The 14928-nt window shown below is 36.7% G+C and overlaps 1 protein-coding gene across 3 annotated transcripts in view; it reads left to right on the top strand.

Annotated features, from left to right (window-relative positions):
* Window positions 1–12568, top strand: part of GABRA4 (gamma-aminobutyric acid type A receptor subunit alpha4) — a 75873-nt gene extending 63305 nt beyond the window's left edge. For 2 of the 3 annotated variants that reach the window (XM_002709416.6, XM_051831403.3), the window contains one exon: window positions 10118–12568. In XM_002709416.6, coding sequence (XP_002709462.1) covers window positions 10118–10648 — 531 coding nt within the window. In that variant the 3' untranslated portion in view covers window positions 10649–12568. The remainder of the gene's footprint in view (window positions 1–10117) is intronic. The other variant, XM_089327193.1, reaches the window with a different exon arrangement.
* The last annotated feature ends 2360 nt before the right edge of the window (window positions 12569–14928 follow it).

Here is a 14928-nt window from a genome sequence, read left to right as displayed (position 1 = left end):
AATTTAGGGGCCATGTTTGTGGTATAGCAGGTTAAGTTGCTACCTGTAATGCTGGTGTCCTATACATGAGTGCTGGTTTGAGTTTCTTCTGACCTCCTTCAACTCCCTGCTTATGTACCTGGGAAAGTAAGAGAAGATGGCTCAAATATTGGGCTCCTGCCACTCATGTTGCAGACCCAGATGGAGTTTCAAACTCCTGGATTTGGCCTGCCCTAGTGTCATTAGAACCACTTGGGGAGTGATCCAGAAGATGGAGAATCTCTTTCTCCCTTTGTCTGAATCTGTCTCTCTCTGCTCTCTCTCTTTCTCAGTCACTTTGCCTTTCAAATAAATAAAATAAATCTTTAAAACCATGACTTTGTTGGGCCACCTGAATTAGTACTTGGAAAACTTAGATTTCTTATCCGATGTTGAATGAGAAATTTACATATATTAAGTTTAATATTATTTCTTATATTTTTTATTTATTTGAAAGACAGAGGGAGGGAGAGAGAATCTTTTTTTAAAAGATTATTTATTTGAAAGTCAGAGTTACACAGAGAGAGGAGAGTCAGAGAGAGGTCTTCCATCCAGTGGTTTACTCCGCAGATGGAGGCAATGGCTGGAGCTGCACTGATCCGAAGCCAGAAGCCAGGAGCCAGAAGCTTCTTCCAGGTCTCCCACTCAGGTGGAGGGGCCCAAGAACTTCAGCCATCTTCTACTGATTTCTCAGGCCATAGCAGAGAGCTGGATTGGAAGTGGAGCAGCCAGGTCTCAAACCGGTGCCCATATGGGATGCTGGCGCTTCAGGCCAGGGCGTTAACCTGCTGCATCACAGCACCAGCCCCGAGAGAGAGAGGGAATCTTGCATCTACTTGTTTACTATCCAAATACCTCCAAGACCCGGGTCTGGGCCAGACAGAAGCCAGCAGTCTGGAACTCAGTTTTGCTCTTTCAGGTGGTTGACATTGTTCCAAGTACTTGAGCCATCATCTGCTATTTTCCGTGGTGCACATTAGCAGGAAGCTGGAAACAAGTCTGGAACAGAGCCAAGGCTCAAAACCAGGCACTCTGTTGTTAGAGTGGCAACTCAAGCAGCTTCTTAATCACTATGCTGAATGCCTTAGTACTCAATACAAAATGTGAAAAAGTTATAAATCACATTATTAATGACATTTCCACTATTCAGACAAATACCTGCTCCGAAATTCAAACATGCACACACACACTTAGTCTTAGTTACAATTTTAAAGGATGAAAGTATTTATGAAAAATTATTGGATAGTTGAAGAAAGAGCTGGAACTCTGTCTAAGCTGGAAAGTTAAATAAAAGCTCCAGTTAACTGGATTCTTCTGATTAGAGTTAAAATGAGCTACAAGTAATAGAGTCACAAGGAGGGTGTTTTTTTGAAATTAAGTGATTCTCTTAGTCTATGTAGGTTGCCACAACAAAATGCCATAGCCCAGGTGGCTTAGATGGGAGTGGGGTGGGAGGGCAAGAATGGGGGGAAGAAACACTATACCCCTAAAAGCTATAGATATGAAATTTGTATTCATTAAATAAAAACCTTCAAAAAATCAAATCTATTTCTGACAATTGTGGAAGCTGGAAAGCCTAAGATCAAGGTTCCCACAGGGTTCATCTCCAATAAGGACCATTTTCTTGGCTTGCAAATAGTCACTTTCTGACTGTGTCCCTACAGAGTAGAGAGTGGGAGTTGGGGAAAGGTGTGGGGAGAGAAATCTGTGATGTTTCTTTTTCTTTTATAAGGATACCAGTTGTATAATACCAGGGCTTCACTCTATGATTCCTTAACCCTAACCACCTCCTTAAATGTTTTTTCTCCTGTACATTCATAAATATAGTTAAGGCTTCATTATATAAAGTTGGAAGGGACATAATTAAGTTCAAACAGTAATCATTATAATGTCTTGCTATTTCCACTTGCAATCTTCTTTGACATTTGTTCTTTCTTGTCATTCCTAGTCTGGTGGTCTCCATTGCCCCATTTCATTCTTTCAGTTTATATGTGGATGGAAGTCCTTTTGACCATTGTAGTTAAAATAGATTAAGAAAAAACAGTGTCAATATATGCCAGACAGACCAGCATATTCACAGATAAAATTCTTTGTAATATTCCATTATATGTAAGAGGTAGGCTGACCAGATTGGATAGCCAACACTGTAATTGTGGGCCAGTACTTTATGTCTGTCTTCTCATAGCATAATGAGATGTGAATATCATCTTGTAGGTTAGGATTACAGTGGTCCCTCAAGGCCTTGATGTTTCCCTGATGGCTGCTTTCTAGATTTTACTGATAGTTGATAAACTCCCAACATAGACACACACACACACACACACTCAGAAAGAGAGAGAGAAAGAGAGAGAGAGAGAGAGAGAGAGAGAGAGAGAGAGTGATCTGATACAATAATACCTGAGATGCCTTTCTTATTATATCCACAGCTTTTTTAGACGTTGAAATTCTTACAACTGTAGCTTTTCCTATATGGAGCATGACATATAGTTGTGGTAGCTAGTTCAGTTAAATGAGTGTTACCTGAGTGCTAGGTGGGAAGAATCTTAACAAAGGTTAGCCATTGTTGCTATTGCTACCATTGCTATGTTTTTCCTAGAGTTCCCTACAGTTGTCCTATACAGTGTTAAGTTTTAACTTTAATACAAATAAGTATTTTCATTTTACTATTGCATTTTGTGTTTTGTATGTATTTATATTTCTTGTATTGTTTGTATTTCTGCCAGTAACATCCTTTTTATGGTTGACATCACCATAGGTGTCTTATTTTCTGATGATTAGAAATGGGCATAATTTGACATAAATGTATATTTTAAAACTTTTAAAACTTGCTGTTGTATCTCTTTGTTTCTGAATGGCATATGTTTTTCTGTAGGAGGCAGAACGTTATTAACTGAACTCAGTCGAGTTATTTCTTTATACTGTTTGATGCCCTCTGTGTGCCAGACATTGTGCTAAGTGCTTTGCTGTATTATCTTATTTATTCATGATGGGGAAGAGACTGTTATTGCTTCTGTGGCAAGAAAGTCTTTGAGACTTCAAGAGATTAAGTAAAACTTGCCGAATATCTCAATTGTGAATGGAAAATTTAATATTTGAATCCAGGCCTATCTGATTTAGCCAAGTTTGTTTTTTTTTTTAATTTCTGACCCCTAGATCACTGACAATAGAGCAGCTAATCAATAAACTTTCTACAAAAAAGAATTGATATTTTTGAGGTTTTTACTAATGCCTAGATTATTCTTACAAATGCTTCAAACAACTACACTCCTGCTTTTCCTTTCTGAGAGAGAGAAAAGATTCATCTTGCATGACGTTTAGGTTTAGAGAAAATGATTAGAGTGGCTTTTACCTTCTAACCTCCAGAGTTTTGTTAGTGAGAACAGCCAGTGGTGCAGTTCTAGATAGGGTTCTGGAGAAGTCCACTTGACCAAGCCAAGAACTTCTGCTCTGGTGTATCTCCAACAAAGCCGTGCCTTCCAGTGGAGCTATATCTTTAATACAGAAAGCATTTACACACACACACAAAGCTCTAATAATCACTAGGAAACAAAACTAACCACAATCATATATCTAAAAGAAATCCTAATTTTTTAAACCTTTAGCTGTAACTCTGTAAGGACAAGATAAGTGAATTCTTTAAGATTTATTTTTCTGGTAACTCCAAATTGAAGATATAAATGTATGCCAGTGTCTGCCATTGAAAGTAATATTTTCATAGCTTATGGAAATGCAAACATTGAATTAAATGCTAACATTGGATGGAAATGAAATACAATAAATAGGATTCTCAACATTTTCATTTCCACATTTTAGACCTCAATATATGATAGAGTCCCTTAGTAACTATTTGTGAAATATTTAGCATGTTTATTTGGAAGTTTGTTTTTTATTTCTTCATGGTGGCACTTTCTAAAAATGCTACTGAAAGACTTCAGTAAGTCATTACCTTGAGGTTTAGTTTCAGCTACTCTCCTGTACTTATTTCCTTATTTAAAAAGATATTTGACTACCCTTGAAGCCCTGTCCAGTGGCCTTGGATAAATGTCTTTATGTATTTATATTACTGGATTTAGTTTTTTTTTTTTTCTTGAGTATGTGACTCATTGAGATTCTAAAAAGATAAGTCTGTTCATTATTAGCTTTGTTAGTTTTTAATTTAGAAAAGTTAAATTACATTTTATTAAACTTCATTAGCTTTTCAAGCAAGCAATATGAATATAGCTACTTGCATTCTGCAAACCTAATCTTAGTCACTTTATCTCATTGCTGGTACAGTAATAAGTTGAGATGAATATTCTCCTTTGCAGTTGATGATCCTTCTTTAGAAATTGTGTCAGATCACAGTCATGATTGATGAATTGCTTGGATCAGCTTCTGTTTGCCTGTTGCTGCTTTAATTTGTTGGTAAAGTTTGAATTTGCCACCTCACATCCCACCAGTTTCTTTGCTTCGGGCTATTGTGACTAATGACAAAGTAATTTCAAACTAAATCATTTTTTAAATTCAAATGAAGCTCAGGTGCTTTTCCTGTTTGAAACCACTGCATATGTGCTGCATACTGATGGGGCTGCTGAAGTGTCTGCACTCGGCATGAAACATAGCTCTCACTGGCACATTAGTTACTCCAAACATGTGAGAGCTGTGTGAGTATTTTCAGTAGTGAACCCTGTGCCAAGTGGGTCAGCAGATTCCTCAACCCCTTTGTCATTTGTCATCATGAAAAATGAGAACTAAGTTTTACACAGTAGACCATGAGACATAAGCACAAAATAACTTGTGTATCACTTGGCTGTTTGGCAGAGGACACAAATTTCAGCCTCAAATCAATCCAGTTCCACGTCCCTTCATAAAGAGTGTGGCACACAGATATTGATGTTTTCACTATAAAGAAATGTTAAATGTTTGAGGAGATATATTTTCCTCTTTGGCCATAACACAATGCATACAAATATGGAAACATCACATAACCTGCAATAACTATGTCCAATTCTATTATGTTAAATTGTTGTAATTTAAAAATTCTGTGAGACCCCTTAGGAATGCTCAGCCAGACTTGGGATTGAGTCAACATAATTTCTTTGTCTGCGATATTATTGAAATCAACCCTATAAACAATAGAAATATTAATATTGAGATAGGAACTTGAAAAAGGATTTTGGTTCTGTACTACATCCATTTCAAGGCAATTTATCATACATGAAATGGTTTCCTACTGTGTGCATTATCCTTCAATGATTAATAAGACAGTGTTTGTACTCTAGAAGCTTACTAACACTTTGCAGTTGGGGATGGAAAGATCTGATATTTGTTTTCTGATAGAAATCCTATTGATACTGCTTGCTCCATTTTGAGAAAGTCTGTTATGTCTTGATTCATCATTCTAATCACCTTAGACACATCCTTAGATGATCCTATGTCTTTTGCTTTGGTATTACCTGTTTTCCAGGGATGTTCTTCAAATCTAGAATTTTATATCTTTGTTGTGTATGACTTGTCCAGTAACAGATATTATCTGAATAAAATGTCTTTAAAATTTTTAAGTATTTATTTTATTTTCATTTATTCAAAAGGCAAAGTGACAAAGAGGAATACACACACACACACACACACACACACACACACACATTTAGAGAGAGAGATGAGTTTATTTCCTAAATGCCCACAACAGCCAGAAATCAGTGAGGCCTATGTCAGGAGCTTGGAACTCCATCCAGGTCTCCCCCAGTGGCAGGAATCCAAGTCCTTGAGCCATTGCTTGCCACCACTCAGTATGTATATTAGCAGGACGCTGGAATGGGAGCTGGGAGAGGCCTTAGACATTGCCGCTCCAATATGGGCAACCCAAACATCAGCTTAACTGTTGCCCCACAATGTCTGCTTCAGAATATAAATTTCAAGCTGTCAAAAACATGAGTAAGTAAAATTTGGAATGGAAATGTCAAAGATGTGAAAAATGTATTAATAATTAAGGAATCACTTAGATGGCAAAATTGGTTCAAAATCTTTTTGAAGAGTGGCTATAGGCTTTTTAAAAAGGAATGCTAGAATAAAAAAGCTTGATTAGAGATTGAATGGCTTAATATCCCACAGGGCAATAAAATCATAACCTTTGGTGATCTTTTTACTAGAGAGAAATCTACAAGTTTATATTTAAACTTCTCAATGATTGGGTTCTAATCAAATAGTAAGCAGCAAAACCACACTCAGGAATGTACTGCTAGAGACTTAATAATAGGTAAATGATGCTCCATTAAGACACTGAAAGGATTTGCTGTATTTCTTTCTGATTCCCAAATGTTAGTTCATTTTTCTTTTCTTTTTTTAAAAAAAAGTTTGTTTATTTGAAAGGCGGAATTGTAGAGGCAGAGAGAGAGAGAGAGAGAGAGAGAGAAAGAGAGAGGGAGAGAAAGAGAGAGGGAGAGAGAGAGAGGGACAGAGAGAGAGAGAGGTTTTCCATCTGCTAGTTTACTCCCTAAATGACCGCAGTCACTGAGCTGGGCTGATCTGAAGTCAGGAGTCAGGAGCTTCTTCCAGGTCTCCCATGTGGGTGCAGGGGCCCAAGGTCTTAGGCCATCTTCTACTGCTTTTCCAGGCTATAGCAGAGCTGGATTGAAAAGTGGTGCAGCTAAGACTCAAACTTGAGTCTGTATGGGATGCTGGCACTGCAAGCGGCAGCCTTACCTGTTATGTCACAGTGCTGGCCCCTTGATCAATTTTTCTTACAATGTACCTATTAAGAATGTTTGCAGGCCGGCGCCAAGGCTCAATAGGCTAATTAATCCTCCACCTAGCGGCGCCGGCACACCGGGTTCTAGTCCCTGTCGGGGTGCCGGATTCTTTCCCAGTTGCCCCTCTTCCAGGCCAGCTCTCTGCTGTGGCCCGGGAAGGCAGTGGAGGATGGCCCAAGTGCTTGGGCCCTGCACCCCATGGGAGACCAGGAGAAGCACCGGGCTCCTGCCTTCGGATCAGCGCGGTGCGCCGGCCGCAGCGCGCCAGCCGTGGCGGCCATTGGAGGGTGAACCAATGGCAAAAAGGAAGACCTTTCTCTCTGTCTCTCTCTCTCTCACTATCCACTCTGCCTGTCAAAAAAAAAAAAAAAATAGAATGTTTGCTGACACAAGTAGATAAGCGCAGTTTATTAAAACTTCCACTCTTTTCCTGGCTCCTGGCTTCAGATCCACACAGTTCCAGCCATTGTGGCCATCTGGGGAGTGAACCAGCAGTTGGAAGACCTCACTCTGCCTCTGCCTCTCTGTAACTCTGTCTTTCAAACAAATAATAAATCTTTAAAAAAAAACTTTCACACTTGTGAATAGAGAGACTGTTCAATGTAACAGTAAATAACTGGCTGTGTGATTTCCAGCCAAACATAACATTTGTGCTCTTTACTCTGCTGTGAAATGAGGAACTAGATTAAGGTGATTGTTAAAATCTCCCCCAGTTTTAGTATGTTGTAATCCTTAAAGGATGGGATTATGAATAGCAAGATTTCTTGTTCATTGGCTAGTGTGTGGAATTATGCTACAGTGCCCCCTAAAGGTACTTTATGATTTGGGGGCAGGCCAACCTTCTAATCCTAGAATATCTAAGGAACTTCCTCTTAGAAGAAGTTTGGCAGCACATCCTGTTAGGACCTTTGATTTAAGTAGTCAATATTTGCTAGCTATTTTCACAGAAATTCTGCATCACAAACCATCATACAATAAATATTTATTTTCACTCTCAAGCATATAAGCCAAATGGGGAGTTCTGATAATCTTGATGAAACTCGGTGGGAACCTACATTATTCTTGGTGTTGTGTGAACATCAGGGCTGTTTCCTCTAATCTTTGCAGGTGGTTCTTTCTTCGGTGTTGAGTAGTTGCTGCACACTCATAAACACATCTGTGCTTAGCAAAGTGTTTAAATGTTGACTCTCTTCAGATTTTTTGGAGTTGTGCCTTTGTGCATCATTCTCCTTTCTGGTACTTTGTCCCATGGAGTCAAGCCACCTTGATGCGCCAAAGACCTTTAGCTCCATCTCTTCAGTGTGGCCAGTTTGTCATTATACTCTATCCCTTTCCTGCACGAAAGTATAACTCTTGCCAGCTTGTTTTTCTCTTCTAGAGATTATGGTCCTGTGTTGTCTAAAGCCTAGTATCTTCAAAAGTCATTGTTTTACATTTTTGCTAGTTCTTTGTCAATTCAGGCAGCAGAGATAATTTAGTTTCTGTTACTCAATTTTAACTGGAAGTCAAGGAAAAAATATGGCTTTCTAAGAATTGTAAACAACCTAACTTTTGGTGGAATAAGACAGTATGCAACTATCAAATTATATTTGAATGTGTGTATGTATATATTTCCAGTTTGTCCTATTTGTCCTCTAGCAGTCTGTTTCCTTCTGTTCTTAGGATATTTAGGATTTTGTCATAGTTTGGCATTGAATATATTTCACTTTTTGTTGTATTTTTTATTATATGTGTGAGCATATGTTATCTGACCAATAGTAGTATATGCTCTTTAAAGGTCGGAGCTATACTTTATTGCTTTCAAAATTTTCTTTAGTATGTGTATAACATTTAAAATGGATGATAATCAATTTTCATTCCTTTTTGTAAAAAGGATTCAAAATATGAGGATTAATTAGGTGTCATTTATAATGTGTTTTGTACTGGAAAAGTTCAGCATAAGTAATGATGTCTTTAGCATTTAGGTTGATATCAATCTGAGTTTCAGTTGTCTTCACCAAAATTAGGTGCCATATGTTAGGCTCCAATTTCTCATGAGTTCAAATGCAACCTGCTTAGAAGAATACTCCAAGCTTACATGAACAGTGTTATCAAAACCTCTCAGAGTCGTTTTGGCTTTGTATTTTCTGATGCTGTTTTTCTTTCTCTACTCAGTGACTTTGACATTGTAATTCAGAATACATGGGACATGGATTGAACACTTTAAAAATGCTTGATGAGCATGGTATTGAAGATTATATTTATTGAATAAACCCTTATCTCTAAAATAAGTTTTCAGTTATACCTAATCTACTTTTTGTATTATCTGTGAGTTGTCCTGAAAGGTGGTTGCCTCCTTCCAATCACCCATTGGAGAGTTGCTTCTCTTCCTCTTTTTTGACTACTTTTTTAAAAAAATTATTTATTTATTGGAAAGGCAGAATTACAGAGAGAGAGAGAGACAGACAGACAGATAGAGAGAGGTAACCTCTATCCACTGATTCACACCCCAAATGGCCACAACAACTAGGCCTACGCAGGGCCCAAGTTAGAAGGATGAACTCCATCCAGGTCTCCCACATGCATGCAGGGGCCCAAGCATTGTTTTCTCAGGCCCATTAGCTGAGATCCAAAGTGGAGCAGCCAGGACTCAAACCAGCATCTCAGGTGGTGACTTAACCCACTGCACCACAATGCCGGCCCAACCTGACTACTTCTTCATCTCTTTCCCTATCCTTTGTTTCATAGAATGGTATAAGAAGATCTTATATAACCTTTAAATTACCTCAGAATGAACGTGATTAGGGAGGACAAATGATTGCAAATCATATATTATGTTCCGAAGTCACACATCATTATTTGGGGGAATCATCTGAACAATCACTTTCCTCAATTAACATAGCATTCTCTAGTGGACTATGTAGTTATTTTTTTGTGCCTGTCAAAATTATAAGAGGAATTAATTTTAGTGGTTTATAGTCTTGTTCTACAAATAAAACAATTTAATGGAAAATAGTGAATTACATTTTATTTTAACCATTCTTCATTGGTTAATGATTTGAAAGCAGGTATCTGTGCAACTACTTGGTGATTATGTCTTATGTCTATACAATCTTTTATTTAAAAGTGTATATTCTTTGTATTTTCATTATTAATTGTGGTGAAACCTAAAAATGTATCTGAATTTTTTTTATTTTATAATAATGTGTATGATTGGCTATTAAAAATTCTTTTATGAAAATAGAATTTGAAAATTAAAGTCTTGGAATGTTTTTAAAGCACAGTTATGCATATATAGATAGTTGTTATTTTTATGTATTGCATTCTTTTTAGTTTTGTACAAATCTTAATTAATTTACATAACCAATATAGTTTTTAATATACCTTTTCAGAATACAAATGCCAATTTGAACATGAGGAAAAGAACAAATGCCTTGGTTCATGCTGAATCAGATGTTGGCAGCAGAACTGAGGTAGGAAACCATTCAAGCAAATCTCCCACAGTTGTTCAAGAATCTTCTGAAACCAAACTTCAGACTTACTTAGCTTCCAGTCCAAACCCATTCAGCCAAGCAAATGCAGCTGAAACTATATCTGCTGCGAGAGCGCTGACACCGGCTCCTTCAGCTCCTAGTCAGACTGCGTGTGTGTCTAGACAAGCTTCGCTTGGATCTGCTTCTACTCAGCATGTGTTTGGATCAAGACTGGGGAGGATTAAGACCACAGTTAATACCGCAGGGGCTTCTGGGAAGTTGCCAGTCTGCACTCCTCCCCCTGCTCCTCCACCCTCTGGATCTGGCGCAAGTAAAATAGACAAATATGCCCGTATTCTCTTTCCAGTCACCTTTGGAGCATTTAACATGGTCTATTGGGTTGTTTATTTATCTAAGGACACTATGGAGAAATCAGAGAGCCTAATGTAATTTTGTTGTATAGTAGTTTCATAAAAGATGATTTAAATGTAGACTGTCTTTTAAAATGTTTTTAAAGATAGCTATTCTTTACTAAAATAAAAATTATGTGTAATTTTTCAATTTAAAAAATATAACCCAGTTATTGGGAGAGTTAATTTTTCAGCAAAGGATAAGTGAACCATCTTACTTCTGAGAAAGACACTTTAAAAGTGATCATTCAGCATTCAAGTAAGATGGAGTGTAGACTATACAGAAAGTTGAGAAGATAAATATAAGGCTATTAGAGGTATGGGTTACACATTTTTGCATTGAAATTTGAAAAAAGACTATTGAAATGTTTAAATAAACCCTATAAATATCAACCAGCCATCCCAAATTTCTCAGTGGCACTGTCCTTAACCAGAAGTGTTTATCAGATATCATTTGTAGTGAGCTTTGGAGATTCTTTCAGTTCCTGCAAGAAAAGGACTTTCCTTGTTAAGAAAACATTGATAAAAGGAAAATGGACCAAAACAAATACTGATCAAGGGAGTGAAGTCTCCTGCATGAAAGACAAAGACATAGGCCAGGGAAAATGTGTTCCCTTTCATATGCTGGCCAAATAGTTCTTAATAGTTGACTTGAAATTTTGTGCTCTGAGCCAAAGTTCAACTAATTATAGGAATTATTTTTTTACAGTAGCTCATTCAGTTCTGTGCTCTGTTCATTCACTACATAGTTACTCAACATAGAGCCTGCTGTGCTAGGCACTGTGTCCTAGGAAAGCTCTTTCACCTTTATCTACAATATTACTTAAATAGAGTAGTCAATGCATGCTCAAGAACCATAAACCAGCAGAGGACATTGCATTCTTTAATGAAAGAAATTTATTTAGTCTGGCAACATATCCAAAATTATTTGTTTCTCGTATATCGATAGAGGGTAACTAGTATATTTTTTCACATAGCTACTTTGAGGTACGTAAATAATAGTACAACTTCAGATACTGGTTTTCAAAATATAATGAAAATGTGGTACAGATTGTTCTGTAATTGAAAAGTGCTATGTACCTGCAAATAAAAATCTGGGAACTATAAAACTGAATAGATTACCTGTCTCAGATTTTATCAGAGTTACCTAATAGAATCAGATCAGAATCATGGGATCATCAGAAATAGGAATTCAACTCCCTTTTCAGATGTTTTTCCAAACATAGATCTATATTTGATGGTGAAATGCTAATCTTCTTGGGAATTTGGTGTCTCTAGTTCTGTATTTCTGGGCAAGTTTTGTGTTTATGTTTTGGGAGTTTTGTTAAGGTTTCATAATTCACATGAGTATTTTAAAGCTAAAGGAGCTGCAAAGACAAGGAGTGAGGGAGAAATCATAGTCACAGGGTACAACCCACTGACTATTATATTATGCAATTTTTCAGGATTTTCATGTACTGACTTTCCTTTCATTAGGTAGGCTTAACAAAATAACTGACTATCTGGGAGCTGTCTTATGCAGCTCAGTTCAGGTCTGATTTGGTGTTGTTTTGTTGCTTTTGAATTTCTCTTCTATACCTCTTTCTACCAGTTTCAGAGGATATGAATGAGTGTTTCTGGGGAACATTTTGATAGAAATAGCCACCCTGAAAAGAGAATCTCTTATTATTTAAAAACAAATGATATTAATTAACTGACATTGATTTACTGCACTGATTTGCATTGATTGTATCAGGCCTGTAAAATGTGAAAATGCCAAATAGTAACTGTTGTTCATATCTGATAATACCTTCATGGCTGTCTTTCTAGTTATTTCATAGAATAAACATATTTTAAAGTTCTAAGACTCTATAGAAATCATCCAATCCAGACCCCTCATCTACAAATTTATTATGGTAAAATGAGACCCACTAAGATCTGTATATATGTATATAATTAATAAAGAGTACTTGTACAAAAAGGTTGACCATAAATTATTTCATGAATGTGAATAGATTTCTGGCCTTGAATCAGTGCTTGTAATTGTGATTGGAAGCTATGATCATTAACTATTTCTTTGAAATTACCTTACTTCTTTGGTGAAGAGCACTTAGTCTTTGCTTATCTGCTAATCTACTCTTTAGAACTATTTCATTGCCTTCATTTTTTTTCCCCAAAAAATTCTTTAAATTTCATATGTTTCAAATATATAAAAATAAATTATTTTAGATTTGTAGAGCAGAGATCAAAGAGAAATCATGTTTTTTTTTCTTAATCTTAGGTATGAAGAATTAAAAATAAACCAGGTAGCCAAACAAACAAAAAGAACAAAATTAACTAAGGATTCATAACTGTCAATTTGGAAAGCAAATTGACTCCAAATATTAGTATAAAAATTATAAAAACACAATAATAATTATAACACTGTGTTGATTGTTTCCTCTAACTCAATGTTAGGAAATTTAGTCAATGATTTTTTTAAAAAAAATCTGTACATCATTTTTGTCTTCCCAAAAACTCAGAACTACATTAACAAACACACTTTTGTAAAAATCCAGTTACTCTTCACAATTAGAAAATATCAAAAGATTAATTAGGGGGAGTCAAATCCCTCTCATCCGTAAAGAAGAATGCTGGCTGAAAATGGTACCTTGTATGTCTCTTTTAAAGCTGACCTTTGCAATTTTTTATTTTGTACTAGTACAGTATCTGTATTCGAACTTTCAATTCCAAGTTAGCCACTAATTACTACAGAATAATTTTCAATTTCCTTCAGGCAGGGCTAGGTATAAAAATATATTTGTGGCCAGCGCCATGGCTCACTAGGCTAATCCTCTGCCTTATGGCACCAGTACACCGGGTTCTAGTCCCGGTCGGGGTGCCGGATTCTGTCCTGGTTGCCCCTCTTCCAGGCCAGCTCTCTGCTGTGGCCAGGGAATGCAGTGGAGGATGGCCCAAGTACTTGGGCCCTGCACCTCATGGGAGACCAGGATAAGTACCTGGCTCCTGACATCGGATCAGCGCGGTGCGCCTGCCACAGCGCGCCGGCCGTGGCAGCCATTGGAGGGTGAACCAAAGGCAAAAGGAAGACCTTTCTCTCTGTCTCTCTCTCTCACTGTCCACTCTGCCTGTCAAAAAAAAATATATATATATATTTGTATGATTAATTCACATTTAAAAATGACTTACATTTGTGTGTATGCATAATACTTGGAATAATGTATTATATAATTTTGTTTCAGGTAAACAAATTTCATATATTTCATATAAACATGTTTAGGGACATAGTGATACTTCCCATTCTACCATCCCTCCTGCCCACACTCTCACCCTCTATTAAAATTTACAATGATCTACTTTCAGTTTACTTTATTCTTATAATATTACCCTTACACTAAAAGTTCAACAAATAATAATAAGAACAAACGCTGTTCCTCAACAGTTAGAGACAACTGCTATAAACAATCATTGAATAACAAAATGTCAATTTTACTCCTACATTACATTTTTGGTACTCTATTATTTACTGCAGATCAGGGAAAACATGGTATTTGTCTTTTCACGACTGGCTTATTTCAGTAAGTATAATGGTTTCCAGTTGCATCCATTTGTTGCCAAAGACAAAATTTCATTCTTTTTTATCCCTGAGTATTATTCGTATTCCATTCTCTCTCTCTCTCTCTGTCTCTTTCTCTCCCCCCATAATTTCTTTATCCAATCATCAGTTGATGGACATCTGGATTGATTCCATAGCTTAGCTATTGTGAATTGAGCTGCAGTAAATATAAGGGTACAGATAACTATTTCATATGCTGATTTCATTTCCTTTGGGTAAATTCCCAGGAGTGGAATGGCTGGACACATATAGTAAATGTAATTTCAGCATTCTAAAGTATCTCCATTCTATCTTTCACAATGGCTGTACTAGTTTACATTCCCACAAACAGTGGATTAGGGTACATTTTTCCCCACATCCTCACTTCATTTATTGTTTGTTGATATGTGTATGAGAGCTGTTCTAAGTGTGGTGAGGAGAAACCTCATCGTTTTTATTTGAATTTTGATGGCTAGTGTTCCTGAACATGTTTTCATGTTTCTGTTGCCATTTGAATTTCTTTTCTTGAAAAATGCCTGTTCAAGTCCTTTGCCCATTTCTTAATTGGATTGTTTGTTCATTTTTTTTGAGTTTCATGAGCTCTTCATGGATTCTGAATATAAATTCTTTATCAACTTTTACCTTGCAAATATTTTCTTCCATTTTGTTGGTTGTCTCATCACTTTGCTGAATGTTTCTTTTGCAGTACAGAAGCTTCCCAACTTGATGTAATCTCATTTATCTAT

The sequence above is a fragment of the Oryctolagus cuniculus genome, chromosome 2, assembly GCF_051225735.1.
Source record: "Oryctolagus cuniculus isolate XC-2025 breed Fujian yellow rabbit chromosome 2, ASM5122573v1, whole genome shotgun sequence".
Lineage (NCBI taxonomy): Eukaryota > Metazoa > Chordata > Mammalia > Lagomorpha > Leporidae > Oryctolagus > Oryctolagus cuniculus.
Note: the sequence above shows the minus strand (reverse complement) of the source record. Positions and strands in the feature narration are given on the sequence as shown.